At 38.6% G+C, this 20000-nt stretch overlaps 2 protein-coding genes across 6 annotated transcripts in view; both read right to left on the reverse strand.

Annotated features, from left to right (window-relative positions):
• The window catches only part of LOC306826676 (zona pellucida sperm-binding protein 4-like), a 350754-nt gene that overhangs the window by 17058 nt on the left and 313696 nt on the right, over nucleotides 1–20000 (reverse strand). The window lies entirely within an intron of this gene.
• The window catches only part of tnr (tenascin R (restrictin, janusin)), a 152868-nt gene continuing 133255 nt past the window's right edge, over nucleotides 388–20000 (reverse strand). For all 5 annotated transcript variants that reach the window (XM_079348128.1, XM_079348126.1, XM_079348127.1 and 2 more), the window contains 7 exons: nucleotides 17046–17176; nucleotides 13447–13579; nucleotides 12142–12293; nucleotides 11953–12049; nucleotides 6136–6297; nucleotides 5387–5550; nucleotides 388–3823 (listed from right to left, as the gene is read on the reverse strand). In XM_079348128.1, coding sequence (XP_079204254.1) covers nucleotides 3710–3823; nucleotides 5387–5550; nucleotides 6136–6297; nucleotides 11953–12049; nucleotides 12142–12293; nucleotides 13447–13579; nucleotides 17046–17176 — 953 coding nt within the window. In that variant the 3' untranslated portion in view covers nucleotides 388–3709. The remainder of the gene's footprint in view (nucleotides 3824–5386; nucleotides 5551–6135; nucleotides 6298–11952; nucleotides 12050–12141; nucleotides 12294–13446; nucleotides 13580–17045; nucleotides 17177–20000) is intronic.

The raw sequence follows: 20000 nt of genomic DNA on the forward strand, positions 1-20000 counted from the left end.
AAATAAATAAATAATTATTTTAATAAGATACTGTAAGCCTTGAGGAGTTCTTTGTGTTCACGTCTGAGCTTAACTAGAAGTCCTGTAGCCAAACATTCTGGCAGACTTTTATTTCGGCACCTTTCACCGCTGACTTCTAAGTGCTGCGAGTCTCACTTCAGATTTTAATGAACTCCTCTTAGAGGTGAAGACACTTTGAAAAGTTTATGACATGGAGTAAGTTGGTCTTTGGTACTTCATTATTTCTTAGCAGGTAGAAAGACGGAGCGAGTACAGCATCCACAGCTGTAATTTAAAGAATGAACAGATTGACTGAAAAGATGGATGATGAAAAGATCACAACATCTTCTGCATACACTAAAAAAGAGAGACACAAGAAACAGGAAATCAGACTATTTGAATCTTTTATTAATATGTAGAAAATGTATTAAAAAAGGAACTATATAGTACATGTTTAAGTCAAACTAGAGCTAAATTTGACAGTAATATTCAAGGTTATCCAACAACAAACCCATAGTGTCAGCAAATACGAGCTTTCAAACAGTCAAGATCACTTTTAGCCCACATTTACATTTCCATGGCAAGATTTCAAATCAATGCAGATACAGTATGTGGCTTAAATAAGAAACACCACCAAACATGGCGGTTATATTTCTAAATGCTCTTGTAAAAGTCAACCATGGAAAAAAAAGCCTGTCCTCTTGACACACTAACGGACCTGGTGTCATTACTGAGTCTTTTTTTTTTTTTTTTTTACAATGCTGTATAGTCAAAGTATTTGGGAAATGAAAAGCAATTAATCAAATAAGGGGAACAAATCTCTTGTAGCATAAATAAATTAAAAGAAACCAGTGTTGATTCCAGTGATTGAGACTTGTGATGTCATGATGGAAAAGGTTCATCTGTAAAAACAAATGTGAACAAAATGCCAATTGAATCTCCCAGCGTCACAGCTATTAAGAAATACTCTATCAGCTTTGTTCAAACTAAGAAAACAATTGTGTGAAAACAGACTGACATGATTTTTTTTTTTTGTCTTAAATCAAGTAAAATTCAGCCTCTTTTGCTTCAGCTCAGTATCTGATAGTTTCCCTTAAAGCTCTCAATGAATAGTTATATTACTGTGATTAAAATTCAACTACTGGGTGTGATGTTTATCAAGCAATCAAGGAACTTTTAACAAGCACAATAACACATAAAACGAGTTAACGTTAAATTAAAGGCAGACAGGAGGCTTTTCTACAGCAGGAACATTTCAAGTTATTTTTGTATTTTTTAAAGAAAAAGCACATTCTGATGAAACATGGTTAGAACAACAGTTAAAATGAATTTTGAATAAATATTAGCATTCATCTTGACAGATTCGAAGAGCACGTCACAGTTTTCCGTGAGAGAAATCCCTCACAACACAAACAACATTCTGTTCCCTCTCTGCAAAGCTTTGTGACCTCTGTTCCTTGTACAAAAAATGCACCGAGGCAAACTTTGTCTAAGTCGTTAATGAAATAAGTACACAGAGAAATCCCTACTAGACTATAAATCACTATGGGAGATGGATTGCATGAGAGGCTCTGAAACAGTCACTTAGACACTGAAACATAAATCAGACCCGGGAAAGGTCACTTGTTGAAAAGGTTTGTAATAAATTAAATTTTAGGTTGTTTATGTTGTTTCGCCTTTGGGGCCAGATCAAAAAAAAAACAAAAAAAAAACTTAGATGTTCAAAGTTTTCTTCAAATATTACTTTAAAAACACTTTTCAACAACACCTTTTTACCCAGATATGAGAAGAAAAGTGTCACAAATCAAATCAGGATGACATTTCTTGTTCACTATCAGAAAATGAATCTACATGCAGTAGTCTACCTCCATCCTAAAACCAAACAATGGTTCAAAATACAGCAGATAAAAAGGAACATGATTCAGAGAGTTAGCGAAGGGGAACACATTGAAAGTCACTTTACCATCAGCTCTACAGCTACATGAGTATATTAGTAGTAGTTTATAAAGGGGAGAGACAACGTCTTCAAGTCTAACAGGGACAAAAAAAGAAAAAAATATACACCGTCATACAATGCAAGCCAGGCGCTCTGGTTTGCCTCAACAAAAACTGAATTGGAAAATCTGACAGAAATATCAGAACATTACCATAAAGATTTCCAGCTGTTGATATTTGGATTGTTGAATACATTAGACCAAATGTTGCTTGCAGCGATAGTGATATTGATCATGGAATGTTGTACTGGACAGAGTGTTTTATTCAACAGAAAGCATTGGTGTGGTCATGTTTGGATGGCATGCTGCAGAATACACCCACATCACTAAAAGAATACATTGTCTGCTGTGTTTGTTGATTTTGTTGTTCTAGCAGGAAGCTTAAAAAGCAAAGTGGAGTGCACTGAAAAAACTCTTGGCTCCACTCCACTGACTGTTAAGCTTTTCTTTGTTAAGGTCGTTGCAGCTACAATCGTGACGAGACCAGAGCAAACTCTGCTCCGTACCCCCCCTTGGCTTTTTCTTCTGCAGAGAATTAATTGATCACAATGCATAAAACAGTGCCAAGTGACACGGTTATCTTAAAGGAACCTGAAAAGTGGCAGAACTGAATCTTTGCAAGCAGGCTGAGCCTTTCTTATGCAGATTTTTGGAAGAGAGTCACCATCTCTGCAAGCAATCACGGCACCTACAACAGGGCCGAGACAGATATTCTGTGCAACTTATTAGCTTGAAAACAAAGTAAAGACATTTGAATTTAAAGCCCCAAAAGAACTACATTTAAAATGATTTAAAAGATAGCGTAGTGCAAATACTGTTTCAGTGTGACTACCAAAAGAACAATGTCAATTTTCATTTCGCTTATATAATTAACACAGAGGACTTTGTGATTAACAGAGACAAACAGGAGTTAAAAATAAATAAAATAGGGTGTTATGAAGCGGTTGCTGGTGCACTGCTTTATGAATGATGTACAGTTTTGTTTCCAAATTAAATGAAGTCTATAAAGTCTGGCATTTGTCATTATTTGTTTGATTAGGTCAGCTTAATATCGTCTCAAAAACCAAGGCATCAAATTAAATTAAACAGATGGAATTTTGTCACAATATCCGTTATAAAAATATATATATTTTACAGTTAAGGGATGTCGGGGCATATACAGTATATCGTTTGTTAAAAGTTGTTACTCTGTTACAGTTCAAATAACACTAGCTCCAGCACTCTTTAGGGCATCTTCGAGCACATTTCCTTGCATCCCAGGGAAAGGCAAATCTTACACTTTAAAAAAAACAAAAGCTTCTTGGTTTGCCTTTCCTTTTTTTTTTTTTCTTACAGCAAATAGAACCATTGTCTTTCAAAGTATTTAATAAGTTACATACAGTGTCCTCTATCATCAGGGTAGAAGTACAGCGGGGAAAGACAGCTAAAGCTGGAGAAGAGCACAGACAAACAGAGTGTGGATGATGTTTCGGCCTCTCTGCTATTTCAATACCTCAAACATTGTTAAACAGTTTCTGATTGTTGATGGAACATTAATCACATTTTTTTTTTTTAATTATTGTACAACTGAAGATTAATAAAATATTAGTAGCTTTTGTCATACATCCTTTTTTTGTTCACAGCCTCAGTGAGGTTCAAAGATAGCAGAAATCATCTTTAAACATCGTCTGAACTCTGTTTATCCACCACTCTGGCCTTGTAGGAGGCCCGTTTGCTTATGCAGACCGCCTCCTCTTGCTGCTGATGCTCCGGAAGTTGAACGGCCTCATCTTCATCTCCACAAAAGGAATGGAGAATTCATGGCCTTTCCAGTGGTACCAGTTAATACCCTGTGAGAGTGAGAGTGATTTACAGAAGCTGCTTCAATCAACAGGCAAGGTGGGAGAACTGACAAAAAAGCAGAAAAAATGTTCAATACGAGGATTCTGAGAGATGGAAATGAGTTTTTTTTTTCTTCTTTTTTTTTCAGCTAACAGATGCCTTCAAAGCAGGAGGGCCAACACTCCTCACTTAAAAGCCAGCAAAAATTATGAACTGAGTGAATTTATAGTCTCACTCCAGCTCAGCTAATCTCAACCACAGCCAGGCTTTCCATTTGCAGCTGTGCTCAGAAAGGCAATTTCTCTCAGCTTGTCTTGTTTGCCTGCCCATCTCTGCTCCCACCTGGTCTCATTTTATGTCGCTGAGTGACAAAGAGGAAGGTGAGCACAGTGAGAGGAGCAGCGATGCTCTGAAGCCTTTGTAGTTCAGCCTAATCACAGCTCCACACAACACCTCACTGTTTTCCTCTCAGTGCGAGAGAGAGCACATCACACACCAGTCAAAGCGACCAGACACACCATCAACACCTCTCATGTAATAAGTCCAAAATACAGCGTGAGGCCAGCCAGTGTTTCCTTTTTCTTTTGGTCCGCTTTTAAATCAAATCTGACCTTTACCTGCAACATATTATTGCTGTACTTTGAACACTAATTAATCACTTTGGGTAAAAAATCCTAACATATTGACAAACATGGAACTGATATGGGATATAAAACAGCATCATCTCTTTTAAGTGTAATTTTCACCTGCAGACTGTTGGAGCAGTAATGTTTTTCTTCCCTTCTCCTTCATAAAGACAATTACTGCAAGAAGTATGAAGGTGACTGTCTGCAGCTGATGCAATATTTGTTTACAAAAAGTGATTTGAAAATTCTGAATGAGACATTTTGACCTTTAGTCACTCCATGATCAGTTAGTGGTCTCTGTGAATGACAATGAACGTAATAATAAAGGCCCTGAAAACGTGTTTTTTGGTGCACCATGAACGCAACCTGAATCATTCAGTTGGAGGTGTTAAAAATATTTGAGGTGCCCCAAGTATACGTTTCATGAAATGTTTTCATTTTACTGTGGACAAAAAAAAGAAAAACACAAATTGGCATCAGCAGGTTTTAATGGAACCACTTTTTATAATTGAAGCAGTTCTGAGTGAGGTGATGCAGGGACACCGTTTTTGGAAAAGAGACATTTAAAAAATGTCACTTTTTTAATCAAATGCGCACCACAGACGTATTTCAGCCCTGTGGTATTGGATTAGCTGCTGAAATCTCAGAGACCAATTATCTCACAACCTGAAAAAATTAAACAGAAACTATCTACCTGGCCAGGAGACCTGCGGCCAAAAAGAGCTGCCGGGACCCTTATTTTAATTTAATCAGCACAAACAGGCTGCCACATGGTGAGTCTGGAGTTCTGGAGCAGTTAGTTTGCCACAATGGTAAACCATATATTTTAGCATTTAGAGATGGTACCAGAAGACGTAACAGTGAGTTTTTTGTTGTTGTTCTGCAGGACTAACTCTTGCTTTTGCAAAACTTACAGTTTGAGTACTTAAGTATCACATGACTGACCTGACTGTGTCTGGACTCGCCGTATTTGCCATTGAGGTTGGCCCTGTGGCAGTTCTTGTACCACCAGGCTCCTTTGTAGGACAAGGCACAGTTAGTGACAGCTATGTCGTTGTCTCTGTCTTTCGTGGAAAAGGGCCGGCCTTGGTGGTAGCTCAGAGAGTCGCCTGTTATCAGAGCAGAGGAAGAGAGAGACCCTTTAGAGATGAGCGACTACAGGGTAATGTGTTGGCATATGGCGGCGGTGAATAACGGTGTGATGAGGGAAACATAAACGAGCAAGCAGGCGGGAGGGAGGGAGATGGAGAGGAGAAATCCTGCTGCCGGCTCTCTGAATTTATTTAGGCAGGGAGAATTATAATTACAAACATGAGAGGATGATGGGTAATTCTGGCATATGGTTGTGTTGACAGACAGAGATACAAGCGAAGCAAGGATAAGAGATGTAATGTGGAGGAGTGTTTTAGACATCAAGGAGAGGATAAGATGAAGGGACCAGGAGGCAAGAGAAAAAACAATAATAGAGGTGATATAAGAGAGCCTTTTTGAATTAAAGGCTGGAGTGTGCAGATGTTGGTCTCTGACACAGAGTAGCATTATTACATCAAATAGATTCAGAAAACAAAAACGTAGGATTTTGGTGTATTTATTTGGCTGCGTTTATAGAGGGCGTGGGTTCCTACAAATCCCAGAGCCTACCAAAGCTAATCAATAAAAATATTGATCAAAAGGATAAAAAAAAAAACTCTCACCAGCGGTGCCGTTGTACTCTCCTATCCTGAGCTTGTAAAGGTTTCTCGCATCTCCGATGGAGAACTTGTCATAGTTGGCGTAGACTGACTCCTGTCCGTCTTTCATGTCAATTCTCAGCTCATAACGGCCCTGAGTAGCAATCTTCTGGATGTTGTCCAGACCTGCATAGACACAACATGCATTGGATTACATTGTTGAAATGGCATTTTAGGTCGGATAAATCAGAATCAGAATTTGTTTTCTATTGCCAAGAATATTTACATATATGAGGAATTTGTCTTGGTGTACTGGTGCAAAAGAAAAAAACAAGGCCAAAATAATAACAAGTACTTAAATAAAATAATGTATGAGAAGCAACTACCTATCTGATGTGTACAAAATTGATTTCTAATCTTCCATTTAATCCAAAAACTAAGGTGTAATATTTGATTAAACTTTTGTTGGAGCACTGATATCAAATTATTACACTGGGTCTGATAATGGCCGTGATGGGATCTCAAAAAGTTTTCAAGCAGTCCAGTGGTCATAAACCTTAAAGCAATTCTGAGACACTGAAAACTGAACAAGTGAAGTTTTAAATCCTATAACCACAACAAGAGAAAATGTTTACTACAAGTCAATGTAAAGACTTGAATCACTGTCTTTGTCAATGAAAAGAAGCCCTGTAGGGTTTTTGACAAGTATTGTGATGTTGAAGTGGCTTTTTGTGGTTTGTATCAGAGAGTAAGGGTTTCAGGCTATTCCATCGATCAATACATAAATGTAGAATCTAAAAAGAGAACGTTGCATGCTAGTAAACGTGGATGCATACAATAAAGGCTTTAAAAAATGATTTTGGAAATGTAGTTTGGACATTTACGTTTAAATTGATGTTTAAATTGATGTTGTTATTCGGAAAACTTCGATTGGGCAACTTTAAAATTCATTGAATTAGTCTTTCTTGCACTAATGTCTCCACTCACCCAATAGAGGCTAGAATGAAAAGGTAACATCAACCATTTCTGCAGAGAACAACCTTTCAAGATTAAAGGTTTGCACTGTGTCAGGCAGCTATGTCAGCTGAATGCTTGGATGTGTGTGATTGACACCGTTGAGAGTAGTGGACACTGTAACTGCAAGCCGCCCAGCAAATGCCACATGTTGCATATTTCCAAAGACATACAGCTTTGGCTCTCTATCTCCAAGGCAGCAGATACGCAGGCTCGTTTGAACCCTGACAGGCGATAAGACCCCACGCCGACCTGAGAGATTGGACCTGCCTTCACTATCAGATTACAACAAGAAACCATTTGGAGAAAAAAAAAAAAAAAAGAGTTTCCTTCTCTGCTTAAACTCCAACAGAAGTATCACATGCAGACATTTCTAAACCTGGAAAAAAAGGAGAAAATAAAAAACCCTGAAGTCTTTTTGCTGATAAGCAGTTGGAAAGCAGGGAAACTAAGTCTGCTGTAAAACGTCAATGGAAAGCAGATAGAATCTATGTTACAACCCAAAGGCACTTAGGGTGACGGGGGGGAAAGGAATTGTGGTAATAAAATTGTGTTTAGCACTCAGTCAACTCTAATTTCCATTCTATAATATCACTGCATTATCAGAAATTAATCCTGCACCCATAATCTTTTACTGTTCTTTCATGTTCAACTGTTTTATGGGATCAGACCGCTCTTTCCCAAACCGCAGCGATTAAAAATTCATTTTGACACACTATTACACTCTCGTCCTTTTATAATACTTTTAATAACATCTTGTCACGTTTTATCACCAGCCCCTCTCTCACCCGAGGAAACAAGGGGGGAAATTAAAAAAAGAAGGAATGGGATTATGATCATATATCGGGCCTAGCCATCGTGGTTCCTCTCTGTTATTGCATCATCAAACTGACATTGTGTTGAGCCCGAAATCTGGCTGAGGTCAGCGAGAGGAGAGAACAGATTGCCCTCGAGCACTGATCCAAACGGCCGTTTTCAAACTGTAGCAGATAATAATGAAAGCGTAATTTCCATATTCTTCACTGCTGGCATGTTAAGTATCTCTTCCTTGCAGTTTGAGTGGATTTAATATCAATGTTTATGGTTCCATACAATCCAATATATGGCTGTTCTGTGTTTAGAGGGGGTGATTAGCTAAATGTTTGCTGTAATGGCTCCCCGGAGGTATGAAAGTGAATACATCTGTTGTAAGAAGAGTGAAAGTCAATTGGTCTATACCACAGTGACCATCTGTGTGATGATACCATCAATAAGGATGATAACTTTTAAGGACACTGGTAATGGTTGAAACACACAGTACATTTTGTCACAGGATATAACACACAAAAACAGTCCATAGCTAATAGTGAGGATAGGAGGACACTTTATAACTGTTGTTTGGGACAGGCCTCTTAAACCCAGCAGAGCCTTCTAATAGATTCACTGATCGTGTTCTTACAACTCCATGGCAAAAGTGTGGAAGAGCTTTTCTGATCCAGTACGACTGCACCCTGTGGTCCATAAAGACATTCTGGAAACATTTTGTGCGCTCCATCATCATTTTTGAAAAGCTTTTTGCATCCTGGAAACACTGATACGAGACGATACACTTTATTGTCCCCTTAGGGAAATTTGTCTCAGACTCAAGTGCTCCTCACTCTCGTCTATCTATTCATCTTTTTGACTCTTATACAGACAGAACAGGTTGGACTTTTATCTTAGATTTGTCTGAAGGAAGCACATAGTATCTGGCTTTTAAAACCCTCGACCTCTACCAGGCTTTTCACCTTTTCGAAAAATGTGCATTGCCAAGTTGTCTTGACAGCGCTGCCTTTTCAAAACACAGCAAAAGAGGTTTAAAAAAAAGAAGAGGTGCACTGCTTGTCTCACCTCCTCTGAATACTGCATAATACTGCAGTTTAGACATTTATAACCTTGGGGTCGCAGATGGCTGTAGCTGTAGGTCACACTCCATGTATGGAGGCTTTAGTCCTCCGATTGGGCAGCCCGAGTTCGAGTCCCACATGTGGCTCATGTCGTTCCACTTTTTCTCTTTCTTCCCTGTTTACTACTAAATCCACTGTCCTCTTGAATAAAGATAAAAAGCCCCCAAAATAAATATCAAACAAAAAACAGATCAATAACCTAACACATTATGGATCTGATTAGACCACATGTTAAACACAGAAGCTAATCTGTGTAAAAGTTCAGAAAGGGTCAGTTGAAGCTAAAAGTCCAACGCGTAACTTAAGACATCCTTTGAGTTTAAGAATGTGCTGCACTTGTGAACATTTTCATTGATGCAAACAGCCCTCTCCTTCAGGACTGTGTTCTACACCACAACCATACACTTATATACAGTATAAATACCCCACTTGGAAAAACTGACCTCTCCCTTACATGTGCCTTTTTCTCAGGGGACTTGAAATACAGTTAAAGAAATGAATGATGGCTGAATCAGACTGGTGGTTTTTGGTCAAAGGTGCTCTGCTCACTAGCATACTGTCCCACTTTTCTGATACTGGGACTCTTGAATCCAACAGAGTCATTGTAAATGTCATCGGTAACACTTGTGTTTTGATTTCCGTGAGTCACAACTATGACATGAGAGTCCCTTTTCGACAATCAAATAAACCACTGGATCAACAGACGGGTCAGTGTCATACAGCAGGCTTGACATTTTGTGTGGCTCTCTGAGGACACTGTGTTCCCTCCTGGCATGATATCAGTAATCTGGCATTCAGGGAGAGGCTTTCACAGGCACAGAGAGCGGCTTTTGATGCTGCTCACCCTGAGGTTACATTAAGCTGCTTTTATGCGGAGAGAGGACACAGTACAGTATAGGACAGAAAAAGAACTTAGGGTCAGAAAGTACATCTTTAGAGACACTAAAAAAAAAAAAGAAGTAAAGAAAGACCTCTGGAGCTGGAGTCGCCCGGAAGTGTTGGAAACAGGCAGATTATTGCTGATTCAGTGGAATCAGTGGTTAGAAGTAGAAACGGGTCAAATGAAATATAGGACTCACTGAACCAGATATCCTCAGGAGTCTGTAGATCATGTTGGACAAAAAAAATAAAAGTCATTATGCATCTGGAAGTTATATGGGGCAATCGTGTGTGGGGTTAGGTTCGGCTTCATGATGCCTTCAAGTGTCTGTCAGCGAAAAACTAACCTGTCTCGAATTTTTACCGTGCAGTATTTGCAGTATTTCTCTCCCAGAGATATCACTCCACCGCTGTTACACAGCCTCTTGTTCTGTAGTTCCTGTGCTTAGTCTTTGTTGTATCCACCAAAATGTATATTATTCATTAATAGCAGCAGACAGCAAAACAGCTTTCTGGTTGAACATGCTCCCAGTGGTGTTGGTGCACAAAAATAACTGAAACAGCTGACACTATTATTCGACTTAAAAACAGCACAATATCAAACTTTAAAATAAGCGGCGGAGGAACACATCTGACAGTGTCAACGTGAATTGCGGGCACATTTTTATCACATTGCGTTAAACTGTTACTTCCTGTTTATGAGTGTTGAATTTAAATCTCTTTTATGTTTCACCTTTTTTAAGTCGGCTTGGACACTAATGGACGAGAGCGGCCCACCGTTATCTTGTGTTATGATCCAATATGTGGCAGCTGCAAATTAACAGCCCTCCCTCTGTTATAATGTGGCGATAATGCCATGCAATAAAACTTCCCCCCAAATGTTATTTGAATTCTGTAATGAAAAACGTTAACAAAAAAAAAACACATTCCTCTCAAGGTCCTGATCCACTTAATGAAATATTCATGTAATATTTTTCCTTTAATCAGCTGCACCAAAACAATAACATCAAAAAAGCCCATGAAGAAACAGGACTCATTTGCACATTTTCTAATGAATATAATTATTGTTTAATAATGAGATTTTTCTTTTTTTTCAGGAGAAGAGTCTTCAGCAGTCCATCAAAAGCGTGAGGATGTTTTGTTGTTTTGTCTCTGAATCAGAGACTCTAAAGACAATTACCAAGTCCTTTCAGGGAGAGATGATCTTTCAGAGGATCCAGTAATGAATCGGAGAGACTTTGTGAGGCAGAGCACTGAAAGATGAGACGAGAAGAAGAAAGAAGAAGAAAGAAGAAGAAAAAGAAGACGAAAGCAGCGCGGCTCTTCATCTTTATACGGAGTGAAATATCTTACATGAAAGGCTGTAAAGCCTGCTGGAGATATTGAAAACATCATTCTTCTCCATTAAATAGACGTACCAATTGAAACCAAGTGAAAGCTATCACCCTCTGTTGATTGAACCTTATAAGTTCAATTCAGTCATTGTTTATATCAAAGAGGGCACCACAGGCTTCATAAAAAAAAAACTGAAACACAGATTTAAGAAAATTGGTGTCAGGTTGCAGCTCAATATCGGAAATGCAGAAGAGGAGGCAGAAACACACCCTGACCTTTCCTGTGAATTTTCTAATATAGTCAATCAGTCTAACTTTAGGTCCATGTGGAACAGATCCTTACTGACAAGACAGAGGGATATTTATCCCAACATGAACACATTTGTCCACAACAGGAGTTCTGGTTATTTTAAAGGGAACGAGATCAACGGATTAAAGCACACTTTTTTAAAAAACCAAGATGACGTGGTTACTGACAATAAAGTAAGAGCTATCTTACTTTGCCTTCAAATGGTACTAATGGTTAATAAGTCATGTAATGTCAAGGAATAAGAATAAGAAGCTGAATGAATAAGTCTAGCAGCTTTTAGCTCCGTTGTGTGTTTCACTGACTTGGCAATTCCTACATCTCAAACTGCACTGAACGTCCTTTTTCCTCTGGATTAATTATCTCTCAGTGACAGTCTTACCGAGCCAGAATTCATCCTCCAGGTTCCCGAAGCCAACCCGATAGTCACTCCACTTCCTGGAAAAGTCTGTAAGGCCATTCTGTCGACGCTGAAATACCTAACAGGTCAGAAAAATAGCACTCACTCGTCGAGTCCTGGGACACAGTTTTTTTTTACATTTGCACATCTCACAGAAGTGTTATGACTCACAATCCAGCCTCCTTCATCAGTGGTCATGTCACAGTACACCTGCACGCCCTGGCTGGGGTCTCTGTTGACATAAATGGTGTAGACGCCACTCAGATTCTCTCCATTCAGCAGGTGTTGGGCACAATTCTGAGGTGTTGCAAACAGACGACTCCCTGGAGAGAAGCAGAGGAGGCATGAGGAGAAAGGGAACTGTATGATCTGATTCTCTCTCCACCTCTATACATGAAGTAACTCAGTTTCAGATTTATGTTGTCTGCATGGATTGAACTGAACTCAACTCAACTGGCAGCATTTAGAATTGTTGTTTTTTTTAAGTCTGTGCGCTTTGGTAAAAAGATGAATGAGTTACTGTAAGAGATGAAACCACAGGGATTTAATAACTAATATTGCAAGAGCTCAGGTGAACATTATTTAGACATTTTGCATTCACTGTATTACAAAAAAAACTCTGCAGTAGTTTAATCTGCATTTTTACCAGCATGTTTCACGTGAGCCTTTAATGTGTAATGTATCATATTTATGCGTCATGTTTATAAGAAGGCTTGTGAGCTGATGTGTGTTCTGTGTGGCAGATTATCCTGTGAGCCGTCTTGTGAATAAAAAAAAGCATTATGTGTTTGGTAAATATCTGCATTATAGGATAACAGACGAAATTCAGCTAATGTGCTAATTCCAGCATATTTACGTACATTGACCCTTCCCACTGATGTGTTGAAATCAAGTGAATTAAGTGCAGTTCCAGCTGTTAAGAAGACAAACATTTTCCTCTGGATATGGTTGGGGCCAAAACAGAACAAAACATTTTGTAGAAGGACAGGAACGCAAGTCTAACATAATGCTAGCCCATCAGGGGCCAGTACAGTTATATGTTTACTGTCCGTTCTGATCGCCCCACATGGCTAAAATGATCAAAACAGTGACAGATGACAATTCAAACTGACATTCTGAAAAGCTGTCATTAACAGCCTATACTGCTATGATTACCACCTGGTTAAAATGATGGATATTGGTATTCGCCTCTGGCATGTTCACATAAATTCCAGGTGATAAGCAGCTTCATGATGCTTCCTACTGCTCGTTTGACTGACATGTCTGGGAGCTAATTACACAGTGAGCACATTAGATTACAGGCTGAAGACAGCATCACTGCAGGTGCAGCCTAATGGGAAGTCTCCCTCCTGCTGAATGGAAGAGAGAAAGAAAGTGTCCCTGACTTTGAATACACTATTAATGTGTTATGGTGACTGTTGCAATGTGATGCACTAATTAAAAAAAAAAAAAGAAAAGAATATATGGGAACCTTACCTGTAGTGAATGTGGTGGACATTACAGCACTGGTGTCAAGTCCTCTCGCAGCCTGGAGCTTGACAGTGTATTCTGTAGTCTCAGCCAGTCCCTCCAGACGTATCCACGTGTCCTCTGCATCCAGGATCAGCTCCTAGTGCACACAGAGGACCAAATTAGTTGACACAACAACTTAAACGATGTTAGATAAAGAAGTACGCCTGCTACAAAAATAAATATTTTAATATTTATTCAGTATAAACCCCAGGGTAGAAATGAATTATTATAGAATCTCTTTAAATCACTGATAAAACATTGAACTGAGCTCTGAGTTTGAAAAAGACTCGTGGCAACAACCAAAAAGACCCTCCAGCTATTTTTTTCTTTTTCAGGAAATTTATGACACCTTTTTTTTTGTGTCAGTGAGAAAACATTCGGAATTTGACAGCACAGAGAGGCGAGGTTTATTGAGAAGGGAAGAGAAAATGAGAGTGAATGAGAAAGTCAATGTTGGTACGTAACACACAAAATTTGAATAAAAGTAAGCCAGTTACCTCAGAACAAACACATTTTATCATGCTGATCCCTGTGCATTAAGCCTTCATTTTCAGTTCCCAGTTTAGATTTGAAACAGCTGCACATACATTTGTTGTTTCTGAGAATAAAGGAGAACTTATAGTGTTGTGTCAGTCTCTTGAACAAGTAGAACAGTAGTGCCTTGTAATCCCATGTGGGATGAGCTCGGTGTTTGGTATGACACATAAACAACCGACTAAGAGTTAAGTTACACTTCCCATAGCGGCAGAACAAGCTTATCTGCCTGTGTTTTTACATGAAGACACAAAAAGAGAGGAGGCGAGGAGCAAGCAAAGGGAAGTGGTGTGAAGGGGAAGGAGCGGGAACTACATGGAGAGAAGAAAATAAAAGACTATAATTGGATTGGCTGAGAAGTAATCAGCAAACACAAAAAGATCTATTTTTGGTGAAGAAGTCCTGACAGCGCAGTACAGTAACTTCCCTCTGTTTCTGACAAATCCTCTTTTATTGATCCCCTCTCAAGGAGCCTGCTCGTCTGACTGTTTTTCAGAGTCCTTTCTGTGACATTACTTTCGAGATGAGAAATAAATCTTTGCTGTATATAAATGTGTCAACAGTGTGTCTCTGCTTGTGAGCTTGTGTGCATGTGTGTTACAGTTTGCATTAGATACACATTAAATATGAACAAGTCAAAATGAAATATTCAGTCACTGTGAAAAAAAAAAAAAGCCTCACACATTTCCAGGCAATGTGTCCATGTGAATTATGCAGTGAAGCAGCTGGTGAATGGTGTCTCTGTCTCAGACAGTTTCCCTCCAGGTTTCCAGGGTCAAGATATGATTGTTTCATTGCAGGTGAAACAGCATGGTCCTATCAAGGAGAATACTGTACATACCTTCACTATCGATTGTCTATGTCTATGTTTGGTTGAGTAGTCGGATATTGCATGGATGTGTTTCTCTCCTTGTGTGTGTGTGTGTGTGTGTGTGTGTGTGTGTGTGTGTCTGTGTGTGTGTGTGTGTGTGTGTGTGTGTGTGTGTGTGAATGGGGAGATGTTTATCACTCCAGACATGAACATAACCGGCAGTAATACAAGCATTTTTACACTCTTAAATAAACCCCAATCTGATAAGGAACTAATCTCACAGCTTGATTGTATCAAAATAAAATGTCAATTATGTCAGTCTGTCAGGCTCACAATCACGCAGTTAGAAGTGGAGGTAATGCTGCAGTGTGTTTTTTAGCTGAGCCAAACGTCAAGCAGAGACAACCAGAGAAAAATCTCACAAGCACCACTTCAATCTCCGGCTGCAGGGATCATTTTGCTCGGAGCACAAGTGGTATGACTCATTTGTTGTTGAACGATATGAATTCTAAATACGACACTTGTTGCTAGACCTCGCCGCGGTAAATGAAGACTTTAATAGCATCTGAAAGGACACGATCAAAGAAGATGAGATGAATAAAATGAAGGTGATTTTTTTTTTTCTTCAAATATTCCAACAGGGCCTAAAGATCTTGAAGCCTTTAACGTCTACATGGGTAGTTAATCTATCAGTTAACTTGGACATTATTTCACAACAGAAACCTGACATCATGAAAAAAATAAAACGTTAGCAATTTAATTGTAGACGACTATCCTAGATTTGAATTTCTGTCACTCCATAACCAGTGTCTTTGGTTTTAAAGTAAGGATTTCTTCACTTTTTAATTTCAATTTTATTTGATTTATCTTGTGACACAGTTCAATGTTTTTTAATGTATTTTCTAAATGATAGCAGTATGACTGTCTCTTTCTGGCAAACAAGGAAGAAACGGTTGTCAATGCAGGTATGGATGGAAGTCTAAGTGATCCAAATATGAAGCACCAACATGAAATTAAATACTAAGTCATTGCATTTCTCTCTTAAACATATTCATTTGTGAGATATGCAGATATGTAAGCTGCAGATGAAATATACATGAATTTTAGTCTGATTTGAACATTTGCAGAGTCTTGAAACTGGCACGCTAAATATCTATCAATTATATGTTGAAAGTTGAGTATTTCTGGTGTAATGTTTCCTCAGCCACTAACAATTACTTTTGGATTTAGAAATAGGAGGCAGAAATAAAGCTTGACAGAATCAATAAAGAGATGATTAAAGGCCAATGTTGTCGGGAGTCTGCTATGAAAACAATATCACTGCGTTCATCTGAGATGTTCCTGCTGCATTCTTTGTGCATGAGTGACACCTGATGGTCAACAGCTCAGCAGTACCACAGGTCAGTGTGTGTGTGTGTGTAGGAGAGATTGTTTCAGTAAGAGATTATGTCTGTGATTCTTGACTGTTTATGAAGTCGTGCCACAACCACAACCACTGGAGAGGACACTGCACGTTTCTTTGTAGACACGTAATTGCCAATAAAATGGAGTCCTTTGCAGAGCATCATGGGAAATGGTTCCAGTCAATTGGTTAACAGGCGTGGTGCGACACACACAGCTCTTACTAATGTGCTTTATTACTATTACTCAGCGACATCAAAAAAGTTTAATCAAAATAAACAATGTCTCTGCTGAGACACATTAAAGAGATATCTCTATTAGACAGGCAATTTAAGCGCCTTGCTCCCTTGTGTGTATGTGTATCAGTCTGTGAGTGTGTGTGTCCTCAGCCGCTTACACACTCGGCAACAAGAGATAAGACGATAGATAAAAGATACAATCTGAATTTAGAAGTGCTTGTGACAAAGTTGTTACTTTGCATGAACTTTCTTTTCCTGAGCATTTTTAACTTTTATATAAAAAGTTGATTTAAGTGGAAACATTTGACACTCTGCAGAAATCTCAAAGGGGATTCAATATGTTCTGATTCAATATCTGGGGGATTAAAGTGTTTTTGTGGATTACACCTGAAAGTATACAGTTTGTGTTCTTGACATGATTGCGTTGGATACTAAAAATCTTTTCCAGAACGACTAAAGACAGGAGTACTTTTTGTTACACATAAAATGTTTTACAATGAAGAAAAGGGAGAGAAGATTGAGCTGTGTAAGGGACAGCCTTGAAAACAGGAGTATGCTCTTTTATGTGTGCTACATACTTTCCTGCTGCTGTCGGTTGTCATGTAGGTAAGCATGTAGTTGTCAATTTCTGCGATTGGCGGTTGCCAGGAGATCAGAGCGCTACGGTGATTCACCTCGCTGGCCGTCAGGTTCAGGGGAGCGTCCATGGCTGTAAGAAAAAGGGAGCGATTTCAACTTTAAATCAATCCAGTGGAAAACACCAAAGGTTTTCAGGTGTACTGCAGAAAAGGGTCAGGTTAATTTTCAATTTGAAAAATGCTAATGCTTTTTTTCTTGGTGCTCAATTGTAGGATTGGAGTCAGGAAAAGCGTTGTGTTTAAATAAGAACATTGGGCTGTGGATTTAGTCTTGAGTGGCTTGATCAGAATAATTATGTTTTATTTCAGGTAAGATTTTTTTTTAAGTCTGAATTTCTTATAACAATGATAAATAACAAAGTCATGATATTCCACAAAAAATATGTTTTTGACAAAATATCAGTCATTTCTTGTTTTATTAACTTTTAAAGTTTGAAGTTACTGCACAGATAGACACAAATGGTTGTTACTTTGCGGAATTTGTCAGAGTGAGAAAAGCATTGTAATTTCCAAAAAGGTTGACTTTGGTTACTGAAGTTATGAAGGTTATGAAGTTAGCCAGGTACTCTCAAAATGCCAAACATCTGAAACACCTCAGCAGATCCGATTGTGTGAATAACGCATTGAATCTTTTATACCATTACTGATGAAGGCCATGTCTACAAATACAGCTTTTCTTTCCTTTCTCTTCCTTTCTCTCAGTTAAACCACAGGTGGTCATCTAAACATTGTACACTCAGACCAATTCTTTTATTATTCATTATTAAAATCAAAACAGGAAGCCAAAGATAAGATTATCTGCATAAGTAGGACTCCTCCATCAAGGACTACTTTTCTGACTATCCCCACTAATGGTATAAAGATTCAAAGTAAACAACTTGAATATTTGAAAAGCAGAGACATGAGGAGTTGCATTCGTGGGAAAACAACAACTTAATATTTCTATTTGTAGAAAAAGTAAAATAAGATTAAAGATGGTAATTTCCCTTCCATATCTGCACACATAAAAACAGACAAAATGCCCTGAGCAGGGTGACACAAAAAAAACATATCGATATAAATATAGCTAAAAGATCTAATAAGGAATATAATCACATCTACACGTATAACAAGCAGCATTCAATCATTTAAGTAGTTTGTGTTCATAGTTCTAAGTGCAGCACAGTTTTGGGTTATTTTGGTGTAAACATTACTCTAACTGGAGTGGTTTGTGTTTTTGTAAGGGAATACTTAACACATTTTTGACTTAATACATATTCACAGCAGCAGGAGTTGTTTGCTTTACAGGCTACACAAACAAGTAGAATAAATAGACTTTTGACCTCGGCCTCCTTGGGAAATGTGTCCATGATTAAATATTACCAGACTTAGTAATTTACCCATGAAACCACATACACAGATAATGTGGTGACTAGGTCAGGACTGGAAACTACAAACATTGTCACTTTCCATAAAAAAAAAGTCTTGTGCTCTAAGCAACAAGAAGATAAACAGAAAAGAGATGGAACAGGATGATAAAAACACAGAAATAAGACTCCAGGTCAACAAAAACAACTCCTGCACACATATTGTAGAAACATTCCATGAGGTAGAGGAAAAACCTCCACGTCGGGCTGCTGGTGGTTCAGTGCACACATGTTTGGAGGCCATGGACCTCCAAGTGGGCGGGCCAGGTTTAAATCCGACCTGTAGCTCCTTTCTCGCATGTCACTCCCCACTCTCTCTCTCCCTGATTTCTGACTCTATAGACTGGTGTAGTTTTGAGTCCTAAAACCAGGAAGTGAGTTAGCATTTTAGCGCCATGGGTTCCTAACTCTAAAAGTCAATGGGGATTTTGAACAGGTTTGTGTTTAGACGCCTGAAATAAGGACTGAGGTTAACACAAGCTGAAGAGATGTTGATGTTTTGTTAGACGAGAAAAACTACATTACCTAAGACCCCACTTGTGACTTTTAAAGTTTTTACGAGAACTTTAAACGGCGGTTGCTAACGAGTAGCTAACTGAAACTACAGTGGTTGTCACAGACATTAAACGTCATAATGCCAGGAACTCTCTCCCTAATCCTCCTTACAGCCTCTAGTCTTGTTTTTCAGTGCTCTTGCAAATATTAGGTTAATAAACAACTTATTAAGCTAACGTTTAGCCATCTTGTCAAATCCACTGATTAGATCGATGAAGCATAACGGTTGTGACGTCATTATAAATCGACCGCGGTGTAGTTCGCTAGCACATAACGTTAGCTTTTTACTTCTCTCAGCTGCATTAACTCTTCAAACTTCATATAAATGATGTTCATCTGTAAATATTATCCCGCTAAACAAAACAACAACGCATCAGAAACGTGTGTTTGACACAGAGCTTATTTTCTGCAATGATCCAAAATCCAATGCAAAAATCCCATAGACAAATTTACGTAGGAACCACCGGCGCCATTCTTTCGGGTTGGCCTACAAAAATACGCCATTACTATACCAGTCTATTTACCTTCATACCTCTCCATAAAGGCACAAAAAGCCCCCAAAAAAATCTTTAAAAAAAAATAAAAAGCTCCATGTCAGTAACCCTAAATCTCTGCAGGCCTGAGTGAGACAAGCACTGAGACACATTTTCCCATGTTTGGGAGTATCACAGCCTCAAAAGCATTTAAGCCCTTGATCATCAAGCCCACCCAAGTTTTACAGCTCATTACATCACACCCTCCAAGTATAATCTTAGTCCCTGCTCAGCTTTAAGGTTTGATTACAGTGCCTTTGTTGATACTTTAACTGCATCACAAAAAAACTCACCTCCATTTCCTCATCTTACATCACCCCTTTTTGAGTCAATATTTGATCTTCTGACATGCTAGCAGAAGTACTGACACTCTGAAAGCTCATTTTAGTGCATGATAGAAA

This window comes from Symphodus melops (genome assembly GCF_947650265.1).
Source record: "Symphodus melops genome assembly, chromosome: 7".
NCBI lineage: Eukaryota > Metazoa > Chordata > Actinopteri > Labriformes > Labridae > Symphodus > Symphodus melops.